This window comes from Halichoerus grypus, chromosome 1 (assembly GCF_964656455.1).
Source record: "Halichoerus grypus chromosome 1, mHalGry1.hap1.1, whole genome shotgun sequence".
Classification (NCBI taxonomy): domain Eukaryota; kingdom Metazoa; phylum Chordata; class Mammalia; order Carnivora; family Phocidae; genus Halichoerus; species Halichoerus grypus.
The window spans coordinates 9,372,625-9,397,845 of record NC_135712.1 but is presented as its reverse complement, the minus strand read 5'-3'; the positions used below and the strand labels follow the sequence as shown (position 1 = coordinate 9,397,845).

The 25,221-nt window shown below is 47.2% G+C and overlaps 1 protein-coding gene across 8 annotated transcripts in view; it reads left to right on the top strand.

Moving 5' to 3' along the window:
- DOP1B (DOP1 leucine zipper like protein B) overlaps positions 1–25,221 on the top strand; it is a 107,087-nt gene that overhangs the window by 70,774 nt on the left and 11,092 nt on the right. For 5 of the 8 annotated variants that reach the window (XR_013448990.1, XM_078075104.1, XM_036075280.2 and 2 more), the window contains 14 exons: positions 2,657–4,286; positions 4,769–4,880; positions 5,447–5,635; positions 5,774–5,896; positions 7,390–7,524; positions 11,562–11,617; positions 13,256–13,360; positions 13,457–13,523; positions 15,218–15,362; positions 20,101–20,186; positions 20,428–20,537; positions 20,662–20,808; positions 21,777–21,838; positions 22,342–22,470. Coding sequence is in view for 6 of the 8 variants with exons in the window: in XM_078075104.1 (XP_077931230.1) it covers positions 2,657–4,286; positions 4,769–4,880; positions 5,447–5,635; positions 5,774–5,896; positions 7,390–7,524; positions 11,562–11,617; positions 13,256–13,360; positions 13,457–13,523; positions 15,218–15,362; positions 20,101–20,186; positions 20,428–20,537; positions 20,662–20,808; positions 21,777–21,838; positions 22,342–22,470 (3,096 nt within the window). In the remaining 2 variants the exon portion in view is untranslated. The other 3 variants (XM_078075056.1, XR_013449008.1, XM_078075219.1) reach the window with 3 other exon arrangements.

Sequence of the window (25,221 nt, the reverse complement as noted above, 5' to 3'; positions counted from 1 at the left end):
CAGCTGCGTATCAGGACAGTCAAGGCACTTAGCCCCGCTCAGTGGTTTGGCTAGATTCCAGCGGTATGAGGGTACTTTGTAAAGTTGTGAGGACTCTTCAAATGTAAGCAGACGAACCAGCACTTAGAAATGCTAGGGAGTGGGTTGGTTGTTTTAGCTGAAAAATCAGATTTTTTTTTTAATAAAAAAGGAAATTGTTAGTAACCCATGTTCCAATAAAAATAGCTGATTTTTTCTTCTTTTGCTACTGAAAACAATTCAGATGCACCTAAGGTAGGAGGAAAGAGTAACAGACCCTCCATCCCAGTGTCTCCCAGGCCGGTGCCTTCACTTAGAAGAGTCGCGGTTCCGTGTCTGGCTAGGCCGGCGCTTCTCTCCAGATCCCTGCTTAGACCGAGGGGCAGTTTAGGTTGCCTTCAGCTATGAGTGGCCGAGAAGTTGAAATTTCCATGCAATCTGGTCAATTGTACTTATCTAGAAAATAACTTTTCTTTATGAACCTTCAACAGCAAGGTAAGTGGCTTCTTTCCTGTCTGTCCATTTTTCTATCACGACCTGAGTGGAAACCAAGAGCCAGAGGCTTAACCAACTGAGCCACCCAGGTGCTCCCAGAGGCATCTTTAGCACAGATTAGTAGAATGTAGGTAGGAAGAAGAAAAACGAGGCTGAAATAGACCTGATGAGCGCATTACATGTGGGTGATTAGTACCTAGCACAGTTTGTGAACTACATGACTTCCCACAGTAGGTGTGTTTTATGACTTCCTGCTGTTTTCTCAGTGATGATTTTACAAGCTTTGAGTTAGCTTGTTTAGCCCACTGGGCTGTAAATATTCTGTTTGTACCAGTCTTATCTTACAGGGAGAAGCAGCGTAACACCCCCATAAGCAGCCATTTCTGAGATGCTTCTTCTCTTTACAAAGTTCCCTGACTAAAACTGGAACCTCTGGTTTTCCTTTAGGAAGGAAAGCTGGCTGCCTTCACAAAGAGAAGGCATTCTATTACTCCATGTTATAAGAAAGTAAAATCCAAAGAAGTATAAACTAAAGCACCTTCTTCAAAGTTTGGCTGTCATTTAGGGCAGCTAAATTTTTTAGTGTTCCCTTGTGTGAAGAAGAAAGTCCTAATGCCACACATCCCGGTTTTAAAAGTCAGGGCACTTCCTGCTGCTTCCTCTAACCCATGTTTCCTGCTACCTTCCTAATAAGAGAAAATGTCTTGGGCGCCTGGGTGGCTCAGTCGTTAAGCGTCTGCCTTCGGCTCAGGTCATGATCCCGGGGTCCCGGGATCGAGTCCCACATCAGGCTCCCTGCTCGGCGGGAAGCCTGCTTCTCCCTCTCCCACTCCCCCTGCTTGTGTTCCTGCTCTCGCTATCTCTCTCTCTGTCAAATAAATAAAATCTTTAAAAAAAAAAAAAATAAGAGAAAATGTCTTTTCCCTGCCACGTCCTTCCCCTGGAAGCAACTGGAAGAGTTCTGCTTTATCCCCCACCCTATCTCTATAATATTGTAGATACCTATTTTGGAAAATACCACCGTGAGCCTTAGGCAGCTCATCGATTTCTAATGTCTTATTCTTCCTCCTTTCCTAATCTTGCTTGATGCTCACGAAATAGATTTGCTGAGAGCTGCATATGTAAATAGGTTTGGCCGTAGGGACCAAACACTGCTTTCTGGCTGTTCCTTTTTAAAGAGACCCGAGTATTTTAAAGTGTGGCATATTTTCTGATTACAGAAGTACTAACATGCTTATGTTAACAATTGGAGTAATAAAGAGGTCAAAACGCGCACGAAAGTCCCCTGCAGTGTTCGCTAATAGAGCTAGGTACTATTGATGGTTGGTGGATAGTCTTCCAGATTTTTTCAGAGCCGCGTATTATAGATGCTCTCCCCTAAATGAGCTCATTCGATACAGCTTGATTCTGCAGCTTGATTTTTCTTCTTTTAATACATCCCGCACATTGCTCCATATCAGTACATACAGGTGTATCTTTTAAAAACCCAAACAGTCCTCCATGGCATGCATGTACGGCAAGTTTTCTCAGTCTCTTAATGTTTTGTTCATTTTCCAGCTTGTCTGCACACGTGACAGTTCAGCAATACCTTACAGCTTTGAAAACCTGCTGGCATTCCCGTGGGATACATTTCTTGAAACTCATTTCTTGAAAGGAACAAAATAAAATGCTTTTTTTTTTTTAATCACCCTCCCCGTAAAAGTTGTGATACTTGTATTTTCTATGACAATGTAACCAAATTATCTGATTCCCTGAACATTTTAAAAGACCTATTCACTTTTACTTGCTGTGCCTTTTGTCCATAATACAATGTAGACTCTGGTGTCTTAGTTTTATGGGAGAATTTTATTAACATCGATCTTTCTGGGGCGCCTGGGTGGCTCAGTTGTTAGCGTCTGCCTTCAGCTCAGGTCATGATCCCAGGGTCCTGGGATCGAGCCCCTCATCGGACTCCCTGCTCAGCGGGAAGCCTGCTTCTCCCTCTCCCACTCCCTTCGCTTGTGTTCACTCTCTCACTGTCAAATAAATGAATAAAATCTTTATTAAAAAAATAAATAACATCAATCTTTCTGTCTGGCTTTAAGATAAAGATCGTTATAGAACCCTTCTGTCCTGAAGTCATTTGTCATTTTGTAATTTTCAGAAGACTTGCATCGTTGGTTTAACAGGAAGAAAACCCCCTTCAAAGAGTCATGTGGAGCACCCGAGCTTCAGGAAGGCAGCTCCGAAGAAGGCGTGCCGCTGAGCCAGTTCACCACCGTCGACCGTGAGGCCATTTGGGCCGAGGTGGAGAAGGAACCAGAGAAGTGTCCACCCGGAAGCGAGCTGAGCGAGGACGACCTTCCCTACTACATGGACCTTCCCGACAGGACGGCCTGCAGCGCCCTGGACAGCAGCGAGCACACGGAGTCTGCAGACACGAGCTCTGCCCACACGGACAGCGAGCACTCGTCCTCCTTTTCCTCCCCTTCCCACGACCCGCAGGAGCTGAGCAACGAAGAGAGCTGCTGTGCGCCCATCCCCGTAGGCAGCAAGGTTTACCCCAAGCGCTCAGCCTTGCTGGCGGCCTTCCAGGCAGAAAGCTTCAAGTCCGGTGCCAAATTAAGCCTGGCACGCGTGGACTCGGACAAGACCCAGGCTTCGGAGTCATTCTCCAGTGACGAGGAGGCCGACTTGGAGCTGCAGGCCCTCAGCACATCCCGGCTGCTAAAGCAGCAGCGAGAGAGGCAAGAGACCATCGAGGCCTTGTTCAAGCACATTCTGCTCTACCTGCAGCCCTACGACTCCCGGCGAGTTCTCTATGCCTTCTCAGTGTTAGAGGCCGTGCTCAAAACCAACCCCAAGGAGTTTATCGAGGCAGTGTCCAGGACCAGCATGGACACCAGCTCCACCGCACACCTCAACCTCATCTCCAACCTCCTCGCTCGTCACCAGGAGGCCCTCGTTGGCCAGAGTTTCTATGGAAAACTCCAGACCCAGTCTCCCAGCGTGTGTCCCCACTCTCTGCTGATCGAGCTTCTCACCTACCTGTGCCTCAGTTTCCTGCGCAGCTATTACCCTTGTTACCTGAAGGTCTCCCACCGAGATGTCCTTGGCAACCGGGACGTGCAGGTCAAGAGCGTGGAGGTTTTGATTAGAATAATGATGCAGCTGGTCTCCGTGGCCAAGTCTGCCGAGGGGAAGAACGTGGAGTTCATTCACAGCTTGCTGCAGAGGTGCAAAGTTCAGGAGTTTGTCCTGCTTTCGCTGTCCGCGTCCATGTACACGAGCCAGAAGCGCTATGGACTGGCCACGGCCGAGCGAGGCCGGGCCCCGCAGGAGGAGAGCCTCTTTGAGGAGAGTCTCATCAACCTGGGCCAGGATCAAATCTGGAGTGAGCACCCCCTGCAGATCGAGTTGCTGAAGCTCCTGCAGGTGCTCATTGTCTTGGAACATCACCTGGGCCAGGTCCAAGAGGAGGCCGAAAATCAGCCGGAACTGTCCCGGGAGTGGCGGAGAGCCCTGAACTTCCAGCAGGCCATCAGCGCCATGCAGTACGTGCAGCCCCACCCTCTCACCTCCCAGGGGCTGCTGGTGGCCGCCGTGGTGCGGGGGCTGCAGCCGGCCTACGGCTACGGCATGCACCCGGCCTGGGTGAGCTTGGTCACGCATTCCTTACCGTACTTTGGAAAGTCCCTGGGCTGGACAGTGACCCCTTTCATTGTCCAGATTTGCAAAAATTTGGATGAGCTGGTCAAGCAGTATGAGAGCGAATCTGTGAAGTTCTCTATCAGGTATGGCAAACCGTTTGATACGTTATCACTACTTTGAGGCCAGTGTTTGTGATGAATGGCTGATGTGCCCTAGAAGCCAGGTGGAGGATAATTTCAGCCTAATCAGAAGCCAGTTTAGCATTGTCAAGAGGGGGTAGCCAGGAACGAAATGCTCATGTCCTTCATTTTTGATTCCACACAGACACCCAGGCTAGCTGAACTTGCAACCACTCGCCATGACTTTTGCAAAACAGAAATAAAAACATGCATCACCTTCACAGAAATTCTAAAACATCTGAAAACATTTTTTCCAAAGTGACTGAATGAATGTAAAATAGCACAAAAAATGCCCCTCATTATTATAACAAGATTTTATTATAAAGGTCCCAGTTTATTGAAGATAGTACTAGCTCTCTGGTGTCTGCATTTATAGGTAGGATTAAAAACCTGACAGGCTCATTCGTAAAAATTCTCAAAACGAGTTTCTCATTTCTTCACCAAAGCATAACCTCCAAGAGGGAAAACATTTCTCCGGATTACCCACTCACTCTTTTGGAAGGTCTGACAACCATTAGTCATTTTTGTCTTTTGGAACAACCCAACCAAAACAAAAAGGTAAGTTTGGGGGTTTTTTTTTTCCCCTGAGTTTGAGGCACATTTCATATATTGTTTTGTCTTCATTGGATTATGACCAGTTCAGATAAGAAAAGTGCATGTGTAAGGAACGTAGATATGTATGCAAATGTATGCTTTCAAATAATGTAAGTGCATATGCAAATATGCGTGCACAAATATGCAAAAGTAATGCAAATGTAGTTTTGTTCTGGCCCTCCCCAGGGCGCCTTCCCCTTGGCCGTTGTTTTATGAGTAACCAAATGGGACAAAATGTTATCTTTTTTGCACATATTTTTTACAATGACTTCATGGTGTTTGTGAAATCTGCAGTCTGAAGCCATTTTAGCTGTCAGTTGCTGTGCCCTATTGGGGATTAAATTTTCGAATGCGGCTAATGCTTTGGCTGAATGACTGAGTCTGATGTGGAGTCTCAGAATCCCAGGTGCCCAGAAAGAAACCACAGGAAGCATAGGGCCCAGACTCCCACCCCAGCCGCGCCCTGGCCTCGTGGGGAGGGAGCCGGTGCCACCCACACGGCCAAGTCTCACGCTCATTTTCAATTTTAGACCACCGCTGTAGGCGATCCTACCAATTTGAAAAATGCCAAGAATGCCATTCTGGAAGAGTTGCCTCGAATTGTTAACACCATGGCCCTTCTCTGGAATGTTCTGAGAAGGGAGGAGACTCACAAGAGACCCGTCGATCTCCTTGGAGCCATGAAGGGATCCTCTTCCGTTTACTTTAAAACCACCAAAGTGAGAGAACTTCCTCTGTGGTTTTATTATTTCTTTTGTCTTGTATTATCCCACCAAAAATAAATGTGTTCAGGAATGTATTATAGATGATAGCGCCAATACCACTCTGCCGTAACTCTTCTCTTTGCCGCGTTCTAGACCATACGACAGAAGATTTTAGACTTCCTGAACCCCTTGACGGCGCATCTGGGAGTTCAGCTGACCGCCGCAGTGGCAGCAGTGTGGGGCAGAAAGAAGGCTAAGCGTCTCAGTAAGATGAAGGTAGAGTCTAAAAATGAGAGTTATACTTGAACTTACTCTGCCAGAAATACCAGAGTCACATGTAATCAGAGGTGACATCGGAGGCCGGCACGGGAAACTGCTGAAGTGGTTTCAGTGTTTTAAAAGCTGCGTCTCCCACTAGGCTTGTTCGGGGGGGCTCTCCCCTGGCTTGTTCTCGGATCTCTGTGTAATGAACACCTAGGTTAACCTTTTAAATGTAATATCTAATAGCTCACATTCAAGAACATGTGTAGCGTGTATGTTCCACAGAATAGAGAAACCACCGTGAACCTGCCACCCCGCTCGAGGAACGGCACGTTATCCTCCCTGGGAGAACCCCTGTGGGTCCTTCCCTGGTTGTAGTCCCATCTTATAGCTCTTCTTTAAACTATTATTTTAAAGACTTTATTTTTTTTAAGAGCAGTCTTAGGTTCACAGCAAGACTGAGGGGAAAATACAGAGATTTCCTGAATGCTCCCTGCCCCATGTGTGCACGGCCTCCCCCACAATCACCCCCCCGCCAAGGGGTGTGTTTGTTCCAGTCATGAACCTGCATTGACACGTCAGGTTCCACAGGCTTTTTAATTTATAAAAATAATACCTACAAAAATGTAAAACCGGTTTAAATCCTCCATGCCTATTCCCAAAGATAACTTCAGTTCACATCTCATCCGTTCTTTATCCACTGATTGGTCCATCACTAAGTCTTCCAGGGACTTGGTTTATTTCTGCAAAACCAACACTTTGTTCTCTCTTGACCCTCTGGGTTCCTATCTCATACCTCCTCAGAGGGTCTTTCCCACCCCTGGACACTGTCTCAGTGCCCAACACAGGGTCCTGTTCCCCGAGGAGGCACAAGAGCTTGGTGGTCCAGGCCACCGTGCTTATTAGCACTGCGGGGTCTTCCCTGGTGGTAAACCCGATCCTTCCAAGTGCATGCAGTCACATTATGCAGACTTCCATCATCAAACATGGACTTCCCACACCAGGGCTTTCCTGCCAAGGCTAACTACCAAGAACCTAGTTGATCTGGTTTTTCTTTTACTGTCCTCGTACTTCCAGGGCTGTCTTTCAGTGCCAGCCTGCTTCCTTCAAATTAAGTGTGTCTGTTTCTAAAATGCTTTCTGAGGGGCACCTGGCTGGCTCGGGCAGTAGACCATCTAACTCTTGATCTCAGAGATGTGAGTTTGAGTCCCACGATGGGTATAGAGATTACTTTTGCTTTCTGAGCTTGAACATCCCACTGTCACTGCCCCATCATCACCTACCCGTTATTCCTAATGTATGTCAGATGCTGATTACGCTCCTGTGATTGAACGCTCAGCCTTCTCTTTATCCCCACCAGTAGAGTCCTTTACCCAGTTTTTGTTTAAATATTTACTTTAAAAAGTTAAAGCTCGTTCTCCCTGGGGCAGCTATTATAGAATACTGCATCATTCTTATTTTTGTTTTCTCTCTGTGAGCTTTAAGGGAGCTATTTTTCCACTTGGCAGATTGTCCCAGCAGCAAGCGCATCCCAGCTGACCCTTGTCGACCTGATCTGTGCGCTCAGCACCCTGCAGACGGACACGGTGCTGCACCTAGCAAAGGAGGTGGTGAAGAGGCCGCCGCAAATCCGAGGGGACGAGGTTGGAAGCCTGGGGATCTTCCAGATGAACGCGCGGCACCCTCCTATCACCGTGTCTTATAAATTGTGTTTGGGGAAGGGAAGCGGGGGTCACAGGAGCAACTGGGATTTCCTGGGGTTGGGGAATGGAGCTGTTCTACTGGGCTTGGGGGAGACCCTGTGAGGTGTGCCTAATGGGCTTCAGTGCACCTGTTTGGAGGTGGGAGCCGCTGGAGGTCAGGGCCCATCTTTCATCATTACACCCCAGCTGCAGCGCACCCTGCCTGGGAATGGGTTCTTTCTAATCACCTGCAGCCTAAAAGGCGTCCTAGAGAGGCAAAGCCAGATGCTACTTACAGGTGGCAAGGACCAGCTTTATTCAGTAGCTACCGTGTTGGGGGAGAGAGCTGACCTCAGTTCTGATTCGTGCAGCGGGGGTACTTGAGCCGAAAAATGGGGGAGTAGGAAGGGTGAACGAGCAGGGGTCCAGCAAAGTCAGGGAAGTAGAAAATTCCGAAAAAGCAGGTAGGGGGCTTGGTCGTTGTGAGCGGGCCGTCCAGGTTTGCTGACTGGTGCTTGGGGCGTGCAGGGCCCTATACCCCAGAGCCTGGGAGACAGGGCACCTGTCTCTTCCAACGGCGATATTCCACAGGACGGCTCCCAGGTCCTTTACAAAGACATTTCCTATTGTAGGCGATGCATGTACATCTTAAAGGAAGGATTTATAATTATGCTTTTCTTAATAAATGCTCTGAAAAGGGGGGTCAGGAGCCTATCGGGTGTTGACTCAGCAAATGGCAAATTGTTCTGGCAGCCTTGAGCTCTCTTGGGCAGGCATTTTAAGGGGACGGGGGTTGTCATCTGAGGGCCCCCACCTTGAGCTGCTTAGAAACCACGGTAGTGTTTGTTCAGGTTAGTGGGGGACGGAGTCACTTCTGCTGAAAGCCCTGGTCCCCACACGCCTAGTCAAGAAGAGAGCTCTGACCAGAGTTCAAAGAGAAGAGGAATGTCTTCATCAAAGGGCAAGTTAAAAGTTTGCATAATTTTTATGTAAAAGTGAAAAATACAGGTCAAGGGACAGGACTCCTTCGAGGCATTCTGAGAAGGAAGAGATTCGTCTGGCCGCGGTGGAAGCGGTGACGTGTGAAGGGTGCCAGAATGGACCTGTGAAGCTCCTAGACTTGTGCTTCTCCATATCAGCACAGCCTCCAAGAGAGTCCCTGCTACCTCGAGGCCTTTGCCAGTCACGCGCAGTGCTTTTGAAACAGAGCAGACTTTGTGGTTTAACACTTTTTTAAATGCCCTTAGAGCTTTTTTTTTTTAATAGATTTTATTCTTAAATAGTCTCTACACCCAACATGGGGCTTGAACTCATGACCCCGAGATCGAGTCACACGCTCCACCGACTGAGCCAGCCTGGCACCCCAGAGCTTTTTGTGTTCACCAAAGCAGGGTGCCTCATTGAACGTGTGGGAGCTATTTTGTTCTTAATTTGATAGAAACCAGGGATTTATTTTGACTTTGAAATAATTGCCTTCTATCACGATTTAAAATTGTCAGGAAAAGGGGTGCCTGGGTGGCTCAGTTGGTTAAGTGGCTGCCATTGGCTCAGGTCATGATCTCAGGGTCCTGGGATCGAGCCCCATGTTGGGCTCCCCGCTCAGCAGGGAGTCTGCTTCTCCCTCTCTGTCTGCCCCTCCTCCGCACTCACGTGCACTGCACGCACGTTCTCGCTCTCAAATAAATAAAATCTTTTAAAAAATAAACACCATACAATACTAACATAATAAAAAAATAAGGAAATAAATAAAAATTTAAAAAAATAAAATTGTTAGGAAAAATATAAGAATAACTCCCTAAATGAAAATGGACAAAGTAATTATTTAAAAATAGAGTTTTACTCAAATAGGTATTTGTACACCACTGTTTATAGAATTACTCACAATAGTAAAAAGGTAGAAACAACCCAAATATCCAATGATGGATGATTGGATAAACAAAATCAGGTCTATCCATCCAATGGAATATCATTCAGCCTTAAAAAGGAAGTTAATTCTGAGACCTGCTGTAACAGTGGGTGAACCTTGAGGCCATGCCAAGTGAGGCCAGTCACAGAAGGACAAAAATGTGATTCCACTTACACGCGGTCTCTGGAGCAGCCCGTTGCATACGTACATTCTACAGAAGGTAGCGTGGTGGTTGCTAGAGGCAGGAGGAGAGGGGACAGCAGTTACTGTCTAACAGGGACAGGGATTCCGTTTGGGAAGATGAAAAAGTCTGGAGATGGATGGTGGTGACGGTTGCACGACAATGTGAATGCTAATGCCACCGAACTGGACACTTAAAACTGGTTAAAATGGCAAATTCTAGGTATAGTTTAAAGATTTCTTTATTTTGGAGAGAGTGTGAGTGGGATAGGGCACAGAGGGAGAGGGAGAGAGAGAATCCTCAAGCAGACTCCCTCCCGACGCAGGGTTCGATCCCAGGTCCCTGAGATCATGACCTGAGCCGAAATCAAGAGTCGGATGCTCAACCAGCTGAGCCCCTTCTATATATTTTACCACGATAAAAAGCTTTATAACAAATAAAAGGAATACAGCTTTGGATATTAAGGTCATCACACTGAGGATGGCAAATAAAAGCTGAACCTTGGAATCAGCAATCTTTTCAGCCATGTCTCACCCTGTAAGTGAGAAAACTGACCAAGAATTTCTTTAGCCGTTTTTATAGCTCCGCCTGTCTTAGAGTAGAGCTCTGCATTTGGATGCCTCCTCCAAAAGGGCCCCTTGTGCACGGCACCAGGGAGCCTCTCCAGAAATGTCCATGCCAAGAAGGCCTGTTACGGCTTCCAGTCAGTTGTGCTCAGGGCCCTGGTCCCGTTCTTCATTCCAAAATCGAAAATCAACTATGTGCTTCAGTGGTAAGGAATCCTAAGTAGTAAAACTGTTTCTGCCCTCAGTGAGCTGTATCCTAGTTAGGAAAAGAGGATAGGCCAGCCTAAAAATTAACACCATGCAGCCAGATTATGGAACCGTTGAAGCACAAGGAATCGGATGCCAAATGCACGTGGGTGACATCCGTGGCCTTTGTCGGGCCTCCCGCAAATGCCGGATAGTCTTGTTGCCTTTCACTCTTATACATAAATATTAAAGTAATCAACCTCGAAGAGGAGAGCGGGGATGGAGGGGCCATCAGATTCACGGTGATTTTGCATTTATAACCCTGAGCAAGTCTCAAGTGTCAGGAGACCTTGTGAGCTGGTGGTCACTTCCTAGCAGCGGCGTTACGGCTGTAGGACCGGGGTGGGCTGTCCTCCAGGAGGGGCCTCTGAGACCCCTTCTAAGTACACGGCAGGTGCTCATAGTTTTGTTCCTTCATGTTACTTCAATTCCTACAAATATCTGCAACTCCTGGGCTAAAAACAAAACAAAACACTAGATCTCATCTGGCTGGCTGGTTGTTTGTTTTATTTAAATTCAGTTAGCGTGGCTGGCTGGTTTTTGGCTGTTCGAATAACAGAATTACATTTTGTGATTAGTAAGTAGCTCAACTTCTATAACCTCTACAGATAACTTTTTATAAGCACGGAGGGGAAAAAATTTATTTTCAAAACCAGTTTCTAAGTAGTTGCAGCCACTTGGGATTTAGGGAAGTTGTCTGGCCTGAGTTTGAGGAAATTCCTTGAGCTAAGAATTAGAACTTTTTTATCATCTCTTTCCTGTAGCTAGTTGCACGCACTCATGAGGGTCAACATTGGCCACCACCTTTTTTGTTTAGGAGTTATTATACCAAATTTTCCCTGAATACTTGTTAAAAGCCTGGTGTGGACTTGCCCTGGAAGTCTGCTAAGAAGGTCAGTAATGTTTCGGGACCTCATAGTATAGGTTTGTTTTGTTATACCTGGGGGATGCGTTCACATGTGTTATTGTATTTGAAAGACTCTGGCTAAAAACCTTTGCTTTGTGGGGATATAGACTCTGTTTCATTTTGTGTTGTAATTCTTTTTTTTAACCTTATTTCCTACCAACTTGGAGTCATTGGTTTCACTTTTATTTTTAGAAAGCGCCCCTTGTGGATATCCCCGTGTTGCAGTTTTGCTATGCTTTCGTCCAAAGGTAACACAACCCTTCCCAAACATGTCTCAATTATAGATGCTATTGCAGCAATTCTAAATGTAACCCTGGTCGTACTTGTTGACGACTGGAGAGCCTTAGTTCAGATAATATCTTGACGGTGTCTTAGATTCCTCCTGAGCTGTGAGAATGCCCTGATGATCTTTTCCCTCTGCAGAGATCTAATCTGACTTTATAAAAGCCGGGTGCTGTTGGTTGAACACTTTATGTTCAGTGTTAAACGCGTTAAAGACTTCTTTTAGAAAAAGGAGAAATGATTGGTTTTTTTTGTTTGTTTGGGTTTTTTTGTTTTTGTTTTTTTTTTAAGATTTTATTCATTTGAGAGAGAGAGAATGAGAGACAGAGAGCATGAGAGAGAGGAGGGTCAGAGGGAGAAGCAGACTCCTTGCTGAGCAGGGAGCCCGATGTGGGACTCGATCCCCGGACTCCAGGATCATGACCTGAGTCGAAGGCAGTCACTTAACCAACTGAGCCACCCAGGCACCCCGAGAAATGATTGTTTTGGGTGCTGTCCTCAATGCTTTCCCGTGGCTTCTGCCTGGGTGTCTCGAGCTTACTGGCACTTTTCAGGAGCCTCTGCTGCAGGAGGCAGTGAGGCGGATCCCCCACACGGTTCTCCACGGGTGGAAAGGAAAGCTTCCTGGACTGCTCAGGTCTTACACGGGCACATCGGGTGCAGCTCACAGCCCCTCCACTGTGTGGGGCCATCTCTGTTGCAGTAACGAGCCCCCTTCTCAAGGAAGCCTCCAGATCCTCACGTGTGTGGCAGGAGTTACACAATTGGGCAGTCTGACAACCAGATCCGAGCTCCTTGGTTAACACAGTTCCCGTTCCATGGTTCTTCCAACTCCCCACACCCTGAGGTTGCAGGAGGCTAGAACGAGAGGGTCAGCATCCCAGGAGTCCCTGGGTCTGGGGTGCAGTTCAGACCAGCTGTTGAGGCTTCACCCCCAAGCATCGTTCAGTTCCTTCTTCCAGGAGTTAAAGAGGACCCGGTCACGTCTTTCCTGGTGATAGCTACTGTGCATCGTCATGCTAGCAAGTGTCTGTCACAGCGGCCTGAGTGATCCGTGGGCTGCCAGAGCAGCTGCAGGTTAGGTGTTTACCTTCCTCCTCTTACAGAAGAAGCACTGCCGAGGTCACTCCGGAGGCGGTACATCAGGCACCAGGACTTGAACCCGGGGCCCTCGGGCTGTGGCTGAGCTGCAGCGTGTTGTGCTGCGCAGGCCTCGCTGTGAGAGCCACTGAAGATTAGCCTCCTGTGGGTGACCTTGTGACCCGAGGGCCGACTCCGCTACCAACAACACCGGGGAGGCCGGATCCTAGAGCTAGATGGGCCCAAGGGATCAGACCGGCCTCCGGTTCAAGGCCTTTATTTGACAGGCAGGAAACCGGAAGCATCTGACCTGTCAGCAGCAGGATTTCTGGTCTCCAGACTGCAGGTTCTTGCCAGAGTACAAAAATTTCATTTGTGTGTATTTTAATTTAAAAAAGAACAAACAGGTCAGTCAGATACACCATCTTCCCTCTGCTTTCCAACTGCCCAGACCTAAAATGTGCTTGTAAGACGTGTTTTGACTTGTTCACAGTTGGGTGTTTTCCCCTGTTTTTTAAAAACAGACTCCCAGTAACAGCCTTGCAAGAGAACTTTCCTTCGTTGTTGGGCGTGTTAAAGGAATCCGTACAGTTGAATCTGGCTCCCCCCGGATACTTTCTGCTCCTCAGGTATTGTGACCCAGCATTCACGTTACCCTGTTTTTCTGCTGGAACATCCCTTGTTTCTGCAGCATTCTTAGTCTAAAGCTGATTGTCTCTCAACAGCATGCTGAATGACTTTGTGACGAGAACTCCCAACCTGGAAAGCAAGAAGGACCAGAAAGACCTGCAGGTCTGTGTGTGAAAAGTTCAGCAGATGTTACCGTTTCCAGGAGTGGTTGTCCGCCTTTAGAGGACATGCCTGTGGATCAGCAACCCTGGGCAGAATCGTTCCTTAGATTTGCATTTGTTCTCACAGCTGACTTCCTCTGTTACGGTCTTAGAGGGCTCCATAGACCCGGGCCGGAGTCTCCTGCCAAAGTTCTCGTGTCAGACTTGAGCAGTCTGCTGTGGGTTGACAGGATGCCCCCACTCCTCACCGCACACAGATCAGCTGGAGCCGCCGCCTCAGCAGCGTTAGGTTAATAACTCTGTCCATGTGAATTTCTTCCCTGGAAACCTTTCTTTTCCTCCCTGATTAAAGCAGTATATACTCGTAGGAAACCTCAAAAATCCTGAAAAATAAAAGTGAAACTCACCCTAGGAGAAGGGAGATGTTAGAGTAGAAAGCCAACAAATAAATAGAATAAATAGAACGATGGGGTTAGGAAATCACTATTTTGCAACCATGAAAATCATTGATTCAGGGGCTTTTGGAGCCAAGGCTTCAACTTAAATGGGACGTGTATCAGTTTTACGGCCCTGGCGATATTTCTTCGAATCATTACGATCCCTGGCATTTGTGAACGGTCTGTCCAGTTCCCACTGCTGAACCACTGGAGCACCGTCTAGAGCACAGTCGAGCATAATTAGGAAACTCGGGACTCTTTTGGCCTCCACTTGTTGAGACGGAAGCATCATTAAAGCCCAGACACTGTGAGACTGGCACATGGACAGCATTCCCAAACTCCCCTCTCGAGGCCCCGCTTTGTGGCCCATTGCCTACAGCACGCCCCTCCCTTTGGTCCATTCTGGGGTAGCTTTGGCCACGGGCGTTACCGCAGCCGATACGGCTGGTGCACCTCGCCCCTGCTCTTTGTGGCTGCTTCTGTCCCACGGTGCCCAGCCTCCCGACGCCAACTCCTTGTCCCTGCTTCGAGACGGGGCCTGCCCTTCTTCCCCATCACTCTCCGTCCGCATGAGAAGTGGGACCTCCTCTGAGCTCTCGGTCCCGTTTCCTGCTCTTCCCTGCCACCGTCAGCCACACCACACCTCTGCGCCAGCTCAGGGCAAGGTAGTTCCTTCAAGTGCACCCCTACTGGCCTACTGGCCACAGGCAGGCGGGTGTGCTCTTGCCTTATGCCTAAACACAGCTTAGAGTCAAAGTCAGGGTGGTTCGAATCTCAGATGGCCGGGACTTGCAGCCAGCCTCCGCTGGTGAGACTTGGTGATGCTGGCTTGAGAAAGTGGCTCAGCATTTCTCTCCCTATCACAGCCACGTGACCTGATTCTCTACTGATCATACTCCAGTACGGGAGCCGTTAGTCACATGTGGCTGTTGGGCACGGGGAATGTGGCCTGTCCGAATTGAATGTGCTGTAGTGTAAAACATGCGTCAGATCTCAAAGGCCTAGTGCAAAAAAAAAAAGTGTGAAATCTCATTAATTTTTACACTGATTGCATGTTGATCGTATTTTGGATATATGAGGTTAAACATTATGAACTTGTTTCGTCTGATCTTTTAATGTGGTTCCTGGGAAACCTCCTATCACCTGTGTGGTTCTAGTTGTGGCCTATGTTGTATTTCTGCTGGTTGGTGCTGTTGTAGGCATTTTAGATTCTTTTCCTGAGCTAACTGCCTCTCCTCTTTCTCTTCATTACTCTCAGGAAGTCACTCAAAAAATCCTGGAAGCTGTAGGGAACATTGCTGGCTCTTCCTTGGAACAAACCAGCTGGCTAAGCAGAAACCTGGAAGTGAAGGCCCAGCCTCAGATCTCTCTAGAAGAATCTGATGCTGAGGAAGATTTGTGTGGTAGGTACAGAGAGGGTCAGAAGATAATGCCTGCTGCCTGCTACTGTGAGGGGGTCTGGTTTTTCCTTAAAAGTAAACTGTCTGGGGGCACCTGGGTGGCTCAGGCAGTTAAGCCTCTGACCCTTGATCTCAGTTCAGGTCTTGACCTCAGGGTTATAAGTTCAAGCCCCGCACTGGGCTCTGTGCTGGGCGTGGCGCCTACTTAAAAAAAAAAGCAGACAGTCTGTTGTTACTGTTTACAACATCATTTATGTGTAATAAACAATAGGATTCCACTGATAGGGCTCCGAGTGACGTATGCTACTGTGGAAGCCCTCACTGAGCCTAGATCAGAATCCAAGAAAGTAGCTTCCCAAGATAACTTGCACAGATTAGGTAAAAGAAATCTGTGGGGTATAAAAAATACGGAAGTGTATGTTTTTCTTTTTGTGGAACTGTGGAAAGAAAATTTAGTAAACCAACAAACTGTTGTCAGGCCATTAGATTGTGTCTTTTCTTTATGACTAACACACCCTTGCCTCTCAGTGATCCTTGTGTCTCATCACTGTCTGAGATGTGAAGATTTTCTAGTGGAGGTCACATGGGCGGGCACACCCCGGCCTTATTATTAGTTGTAGCTTCCTAGGAAAGCAGTCAGGAGACTCTCAGAGGAGACTCATCTGTTTACTCGGACCATCGATCAACCAGTACTCTTGAGGAGTCTACATTAAATGCGGTCGTGGAGATGGTTAATCACTGGTGCCCTGAAGACCACCGGACAGATCTGTCGATGAAGCAGATCGAAGATTATTAGACCTACTGCAGGGAGAGACAGACTTGGCAGGGTCATAGCAACGTCTCATCAGGGAAGTTCAGGGAGGGCATTTGTAGGGTTGCAGGGCCTTGACCGAGTTGTTTGTGGCAGATCTTTTGGGGTGGGGAACTGATTGGGATTGGGCAGAGTTTGGGATTGGTGGGGGCAGCTCAAGGCGAGGGTCCCAGAGTGAGTCTTGATTAGGGTGGGGAACTGATTGGGATTGGGCAGAGTTTGGGATTGGTGGGGGCAGCTCAAGGCGAGGGTCCCAGAGTGAGTCTTGATTAGGGTGGGGAACTGATTGGGATTGGGCAGAGTTTGGGATTGGTGGGGGCAGCTCAAGGCGAGGGTCCCAGAGTGAGTCTTGACGAGCACGCCGCCTGTTTCGATACGTAAGCTGTTTTAGTTGTTCTTTCAGGATTAAGTGTATCTTGGAGCAAGCAATTGTTTTTGCTAGTTCTCAGTATTATTTAACAGAGGGACAGGAACGTATGTCCAGTCCCAGTATTGGTTACACCAAACGAGTAAACAGGTTTGCTCTCAGTTTTATTAACACAAGGGCAAAAAATTACATTTAGGTTCTTAATACGAACTACATAGTACAGTACCCGCCACAAAGGAAATGTTCAAAAACCGTCCTGTAATATTTTACTGCCTCTTTCATTGTCACTAGCAATAGTTACAGCAGCAGCTCAAAGCTAAGTCTGTGAACTTTAATCTACCGTAGAAGGGTCAAGAAGTCAGGGCTCTTTTCTCTCACAAGTAGCAGAAATAATAGAAACAACAGAACAAAACACTTCGGCGCCCGTGGGTGAAAAGCCCTGGCATTGGCGTCTGGTTCTAGGCATAGCAGGAATCGGGCGCTCAGCTGAGGCGAACCAAGGCTCGCACGGAGATTCTGGGTGGTTCGTCTCGGGCCACACAGCTGACCCGGAGGAGAAGAGGGAAGGGCTGGTGCACGGGAGCCACGAGAAATGGGTGCCCACCGGAAGGGGGCTTCTCTTCCCAGGAGGAGGAAGGATGGCGTACTCAACAATCTGCAGTCCCACTGGCCGCTGCTTCGGCCATACTGGTTTCATAACCTGTTTTGTGGTTCGCGTAACAAAAATAATTATACTTCATTGTGTAACGAAGATACTAGATCTAGTGTGCTCTCAGTTGCTGATGTAAAGCAACCGTGAGCCTTTCTCAGGCTGTGGCTCTGGTTATGGTTGTGGTTCAGGGAGGGAGCGCTTGCATGTCCTGGGCTAATTTGCCCTCAGTCATGTCTGTCCCACGTACCGAGGTACGGGTCGGGCTGCTGCTCCACCAGAGCGGCTGTGCCGACCGTGTTCGGTCCACGGTCACTGGGCCTGGCTTTTGTGCAATGATTCCATTTAACCTCAAGATAATACTCTGGGAAAATTACCTCATTTTTGTTTAAAGAAATCAGAGAATTCCAAAGCTGGAGGTGATTTTTGGGCTTCTCTATAAAACTTAATTAATTAGAAAGTACCAAAAACCCTGAGTGGTTAGCTCATGACTATATTTTACTTGACTTGAACAAATTACGTATACATATCGGCCATAGAAAGCATGAAACAAAATGAGGCTTCCAGTAACGTATTTGTCCCCATTTAAAGTTGGTGTGCGTGCACCGGCCATGCAGGTTCTCACTCAGAGACCGTGTGTGGTGTGTGCTGCGTGCGGGCCCTACAGCTTCGGACATGGGCAGCATGGAAGAGGATGAGCAAAAAGTACATTAACAAAGGGATCTTTCAACTCTTTTGAAAATCTGAAGTTATTTCAAAATGAAAGCTTTTCAAAGATCGAAAAAGGAAGTAAATGACCCTGAGAATTTCAAGTGGTTCTTAGTGTAAGGACAGTAAGAGTCCGATTACAGGGAGCGGCTGGGAGCGGGGAGATGTTGCCGAGTGTGTCCCCAAGGAGGTGACAGTTGCGCTGAGAAGTCAGAAGTCGGGGCAGCTGTGCAAAGACCTGGAGGGCGCTGCGCAGAGGGATGGCAAGTCCTCGAGGTGGGTGTGGGTCAGAACCAGGAGACCAGCCTGGCTGGAGTTGAGGGTTGCTGGGCTTGAGGGGAGCCTGGTCAGGAGCTTAGATTTCCTCCCACTCGCTGTGGAAGCCATTAAAGTGTTTAGGGCAGTGACAGGCTCTTCCTCGTCTTTAGAAAACATCAGTTTGGCTGCTGTGAGCAGTAAGGGCTGGGTCAAGTGAGAGCAGCAAAGGGAAGTCCAGTTAACAGGATTTCGCAGTGGTGTGGGCTTGGAGGCGGGGTGACGGAAAGGTGGACCGATTTAGATGCAGTCAGCAGAATTTGCTGATGGGCTGCATGTGGTGGTTAACAAAAAAGACAATCAAGGATGACTTTGGTTTTTCACTTATGCAATTTATTGAGGTGGAGAAGACCAAAATAAGAACATTATATAACAGAAAATTGAGCTTGGTTTTGCAAGTATTACATCTGAGATGTCAGAAAAAAAGAGAAGGAGCCAGAAAAGACACTTAAGTGGTCACTGGGGTAGGAGAAAAACCAAGAGCACAGAGTCATGAAACAGGAGAAGAGGGTGCTTCCAGAAGGAGGGAGGGGTAACACAATGGAAGGCTGTTGAGAAACAGAGGAAGGTCGGACAGAGATCCACTGGGCTTGACAACATGGAAGCCACGGGGGTGGGAACACTGGAGCGGGTAGAAAGGAGGAGGAGGAGGCCGTGAATGCAGAGAATCCTTGAAGCTCACTGGTCAGTAGGACAGAAACCAAGTAGAACTAAAGACCAGAGAATACCCCTTATTTGCTTTGTTTTTGAATTGGAATATTCCAGAGCATATTTATATAGTGACAGATCTGTGCAGCAGAGGAAGAAATAAAGAGAGAAAGGATAGAAAGTGAAGCCCTTGATGGCTATGGGGCCAAGCTTGATGTCATGAATAGAATTACTGTTCTTCCATAGGAGCCAGGAACATGTCTATCAAAACAGGAGATAAGGCAGAGAATGTATATATATATATATATACATGTTCTAGATTCATAGCACATAGGAGCCAAACTGAGGGAGTTCCTGTTTGTTTCCATTAATTTTCTCAGTGAAATAGGAGGTGCGTTACCAGCTGAGAAGGGAAGAATGTTGATGGTTATCGAGGGAAGGTCTGCAAGAATGACGTTGCGGAGTAGGAAAGCCAGCATACTGCCAGGGTACGATGGTAGGACTATCTGGTAGCATCAGGTCCTTTTTGAGATTCATGGTCATGAAGGAAAGTGAGATCTATTTCATCGTTGTTTGGTTTTCTCCAGAGCATTTAGCTACACAGAACCACACGGGCTGATCTGTGGGTTTAGCCAGCTTTGCATTTTTCCAGGTGAGTGCCTCAGAGGGAGAGAGCAGCAAAACAGCCCAGGATGTTTGCCAGTAGATGGGAGACCACGGGTATAGGTGGGGAGGCGAGAAGGGCAGACCTGCAGGAGTTGACGGGTGGTCAGGGTGGCAGGCCAAAGGGTTTGGTGGTCTGTGCAAGCATTCGGGAAAGGTAAGATGTGGTCAGAGAGGGAGGCTGGAAATGGAGATTTGGGAAATTGGTGAAGCCGAGGGTGTGATGGTGACAGTGGGTGACCGAGCTGGGCCGGAGTAACAGATTGTTGGAAGAGAGAAGTTTAGGGGGTCAGAGGCCCAGAGGGTAGGAGCATCATCCAAGGGGATGTGGACATTCTGAGAACAATGCTGAGAAGAGAGATCGGGAGGAGGACAGTGAGTCAGTGCTAATTTATTTGATCACAATGCCCAGATTCTTCCTGAAGTTGAACATGTTGACAGAGAGGAGCCCCTCAGGTATACTTACATACATCCTCAGTATGCAAGGCTGGGACGCATCACGCACATCCATGTGATGTTTCAGGGGCATAAATGGTGGCCCATCCGCCATGATTAAAGCAGGAATGCCTCTTTCTGTCAGCAGATACCACCGCCGCTGCTTCAGCAATGGTGTCCGCGTCTGCCCCTTCGGCGTACAGCGTGCAGGCCCTGTCCCTCCTGGCAGAGGTCAGTGCACACCTGGCTTGTCCTCCCTCGACGGCATGATGGCCGGCCCGGAGCTTCGTGCAGCCGCTCCGTTCTCGGGCCAGTGAGCGCGGGCCGCCCCTCCCGGCTGGCCTGCAGACCGCGCTCGGCCTCAAGCTGCCCCTGGGACTTGTCTTGTTAGGTTGTGTGCCCCTCGAGGATGAGTTCTTACTGTCACCGGCTTTAGAAGGTTTCTGTTTTCCTCGTGATCCCGCTCTGATAGGTCCTGGCATCTCTCCTGGACATGGTTTATCGAAGTGACGAGAAGGAGAAAGCGGTGCCCTTGATCTCCCGCTTGCTTTATTACGTGTTTCCTTACTTACGCAATCACAGGTAATGCCGTCTCCTCCCTGGTGTCCCGCCGGTAGGGAGCAAAATCGGTTATGGGAAATGCACCAAGTGGCTTTCTTTGCACAGTCTTTGACGTTGACCCTTTTCCCTCCCCACCCCTGTTCAGTGCCTACAACGCTCCCAGCTTCCGGGCCGGCGCTCAGCTGCTGAGCTCTCTGAGTGGCTACGCCTATACGAAGCGAGCCTGGAAGAAAGAAGTCTTGGACTTATTCTTGGACCCTGCTTTCTTTCAGATGGACACTTGCTGTGCACAGTAAGAAATGCTGTTCTGACAAAGGGCTGCTGCAAATCCTCAAGTGGAAAAAGTGTTTCGGTTGACATAATTCTCATACTTGAAACGGGAGCAGTTAGCATCAGCCCAGATCCCAGGACGTCCCTGTCACAAGGCCTCATGTTAACTGTGTTCATGGCAGAGGGGGTGGGTGTTCTAAAAATATAGAGGTGCATTTTTTATCAAAAGGATTTCAATTACGAGAGCATATAATCCCCAGAGCGCACAATCCAGGGTTCCAGTGTCCCCTGGCCTAGTGCTGCTCCAGCTCGGAGTCACAGATACTCCAACTCAGATGACAGAGCCCGCTGGTGACACTGTGTTGTCCTTATCCCACGTCTCAGCTCACGCTTCACGAGTTCTCACTGAGACCGTGCAGCCGGGCCAGGCCCTGCTGCTGAGGGACAGATGTGAGGTGAACTCCCTGCGCCCTTTCCTGGGAGGTCAACAAAACCACTATGTTGGCTCTCCCCCTGTCATGGCTGACGTCTTTATCAATGGCATGGATGGGGGGTGGCGATTGGTCGAAGTTTGCCCTGCTACCCCCCGAGTCCTGTGGCTTTCACCTTCAAGTCCTATTGCTCTTCTGGGGAGCCCACTTGAAAATTAGTCTATTTGATGTCGCTACTCCCACTTCTTTCCATCAGCACAAGCGTATGAACGGCCTCCTGTGTGAACACAGGGCAACTCTTGAAAAAAACATTTTTCTTTTACTGTAAGCTGGGAATTATTCATTCTTTCATTTGTCATTCATCACCTGTGTTGTTAAGTTTATAAATAAAAAGCTTTTGCTCAGCTTTCCCTTGTATTAGAACCTGTTCATTTCCCTAACTTCTTTTCAGAAAACAGGTTTTAATAGATCTCAAAGGGGCTTGTTCTTTTCTTGATGCCTCTATTCAGACTGTCATCCTTTACATATTTAATTAATTTTGCCTTCTTTTAATATCCAGTTGGAAGTCCATTATTGACCATCTTCTGACTCACGAGAAAACAATGTTTAAAGATTTAATGAGTAAGTTGTATATTACTTGCACATAAACCACACTTTTAAAGGACTGATCCCATCATAATCAGCTTTTACCACATAGCTCAAAACTCCACTCGGATCTTTAATGATGCCATCTAAGCTGCAAACTGTAACATGTGCATAATGTGTCAGGACTCATGAATGAGCCTCCCGGTTCCAGTCTATTGGCCAGAAGGCCCGACAACCTTTCCTACACCTTTACAGTGGGGGAATACTTTTGAAAGTAATGATAGGTTTACCATAATTTATTAGGAGTATTTGTCTGTCCCTCATATCCTCTTCTAGTGCCCTATTGTTTAATGTCATTAAAGAAGTATTTGTATTTACAAATAAATATGTGAATAATAACCACAAGATCATAATTACTTAGTCAGGACCATGATTTTGACCAGGAAGGATAGAAATTTACATGATTATGAATGTCCTGTCACTTACCTCTGATTGCGGTTTTCTCACTAAATGGAACTTATTGGCTGTATTTATTCTAGACATGCAGAGCAGTTCTTTAAAACTGTTCTCAAGTTTTGAGCAGAAAGCCATGCTGCTAAAGCGCCAGGCTTTTGCTGTCTTCAGTGGAGAACTTGATCAATACCACCTTTACCTTCCTCTGATACAAGGTAAGAAGGCCACCCCACCCTCACCCCCAGCCCTGCCCCCTCGTGGGTGGACCCCCGGCTGGCTGAGATGGGCCGGCCGCCAGAGTGGCCCACAGCACGTTCTGGCCGGATGGAGGAGTGTCAAAATGAGTACTTGTAGAAGAACTCTGGAAATTTACCTGTGAATCTGAAACTTTATTTTAAAAGTCAATGATTGTAATGCTATGAGTTTTTATTAGGTAGTTCTAAAAGTCTGACAGTACTTTCTTAGCGTTGTCTCCTGCTAGGTCCCACCCGCAGTCAAGATACTTGGAGGTTACAGCACTAACCCCCAAGGCTAGTGAAGGAGAAGTCCTTAACCTTTCCTTAACAGTTTTTCTCTCTTTTGTACTCACCATATTCCTTGCTTCAAAAATGAATTATTACAGCTATTGTACATGATTTTAAAGGGCTTTTTTCCCTCGTAAGATGTGGAGGTGGTGAAGTGGGCATTCTGTCTAAATTCACCCTTCTCCAAGATACAAAAGAATTCTCAAATAGAAATGTGTTTTCCTTAAGACTCATAGCCTGAATGGAATCAGATAAAATTAATACAATTCTTAAAGGAGTTGTTTAATATTATGAAGACTAGTGTAACAAATAATTTTACAAATATTAGAATTATGTTGTAAATTCTTTATTGAGGGCCAGGTTTACTAAGGTATAATTTACATACAATAAAAGTCACCCTTTTGGGTATATAGTTCTGTAAATTTTGATGAGCACATGTAGTTATGGAACCATCACCATAGTCAACATGCAGAACATTTCCATCACCCAGAAAGTTCTCCTCTGCCCCCTTGGAAGTCATCCCCCTCCCGTTCCGTGGCCCCTAGCAAGTGCTAATCTGCCTTCCGCTCATACAGTTTCATCTTTTCCAGAATGTCCTAAATGTAATTAGGTGGAGTGCAGCCTTTGAGTTTGGCTTCTTTGACTTGCATAATGTATTTTGAGAGTCATCCATTCCATCGTATTTATCAACAGCATACTGTTTTTTATTGCTGAACAGCATTCCATTCTGTGACTTCCTCATCAGTTCACCAATGGTAGGGCATTCGGGTTGTTTCCAGGTAGAATTATGACATAAATCTCTTGCTCTGCCCTTTAAAAAAAGTGTTTATAAACATCTGTCAGTTGGGACTCCTGGTGGCTTAGTAGGCTAAGTGCCTGACTCTTGATCTCAGCTCAGGTCTTGATCTCAGGGTCTTGAGTTCAAGGCCTGCACTGGGCTCCATGCCAGGCGTGGAGCCTACAATCAATAGATAAATAAATATATAAACGTATCTGTCAGCTCACAAAGCATGTTCTCTTCCCCAAGTCATCCTGATCACTCTTAATATTAGTAGTAATTATCAGCCCATGTGCCTCCTTGATTAACTATTTGAAAGGCCCTAATTGTTGTAGTTCAGAACATTAATAGCTCTCACAATTATTAATTATGACTATATTTTATATTTGCAATAATAAAATATCTTTATACTAAAACTGACGTAATTTCAACCTGTGAAACACATAAGGAGATTTTTACGTCATGATGTCCTAAGTACTTGAAATACATGAAAGCTAATGTTCAGATACCAACAGATCCTTTCTTGAATTGCTGATTCAGTCAGATGATGGCCAGGATTGCCAGTAAGGGTGATGGCAGCTCTCCAAAGACTTTGGCTGAATGCAGAGGGCCGTAAGAGACTCTTAACTCTAGGAAACAAACAGAAGGTCGCTGGAGGGGATGGGCATTTAGGAAGGCACTGGATGTGATGAGCACTGGGTGTTATATGCAACTGTTGAATCACTAAATTATACCCCGGAAACTAATAGTACAGTATATGTTAACGAAATTGGATTTAAATTAAAAAAAAAATAAGTGAACGCAGAGTCAAAGCCGTACTTTGTTGCATCCCTACAAAACAGAGGGGAGAAACAAGAACAGGAATCACCTGTCCTCTAGTGTGTGTGCAGGGTCCGTGCTGGTCTGTATGCACCTGGTCACTCAACAGCGCTGGAAAGTGCAGCCTTGAGTCCGCTCTCAGTGGAGGCAAGAGGAGGAAGCTAGAAAGGAGAACGTGTAGGGCAGTGCACCAGACAGTCCCTTTGGTGCCTTTCCACTCTGAGGTCAAACACCTGTTCATTCTCTCCCCCGTCTCCCATCACACGCACCTTTAAAATGCGGGGTAAGGCCCAGAGAGCTAAAGAGACGGTATTAGGCGTGTAGAACAGGAAAAGAACAGACCAGAGCCTTTCTCAAACAGTGTCATATGGTTTGACCACGGCAGAATCTAAGCATCCAGCAGTTCTAAGAAATCATGCCTCTGAGAGGAAGAGAGAGGTAGGGGCAATATAATACTGTATGTATTCTATAAAAGTGTGTGTGTGTGTGCATGCGTGCACTGACTAAATTCAGAGATGGTTTTCGGCCCTTAGGGAAGGAGGAATTTCTCCACATACCCCTGCATTTTGCGTAGCTCAAGTGCTGTATTTCTAAAAATGCTCCATGTTTTAAAAAATAGACATTTTTACCCCCTTTCATTTTTTGTTAACTGACACTTTACAGGGGCGCCTGGGTGGCTCAGTCGGTTAAGCATCTGCCTTCAGTTCGGGTCATAGTCCCAGGGTTCTGGGATTGAGCCCTGCATCGGGCTCTCTGCTCAGCAAGGAGCCTGCTTCTCCCTCTCCCTCTGCTGCTCCCCCTGCTTGTGTGCATGCTCTCTCTCTGTCAAACAAGTAAGTCTTAAA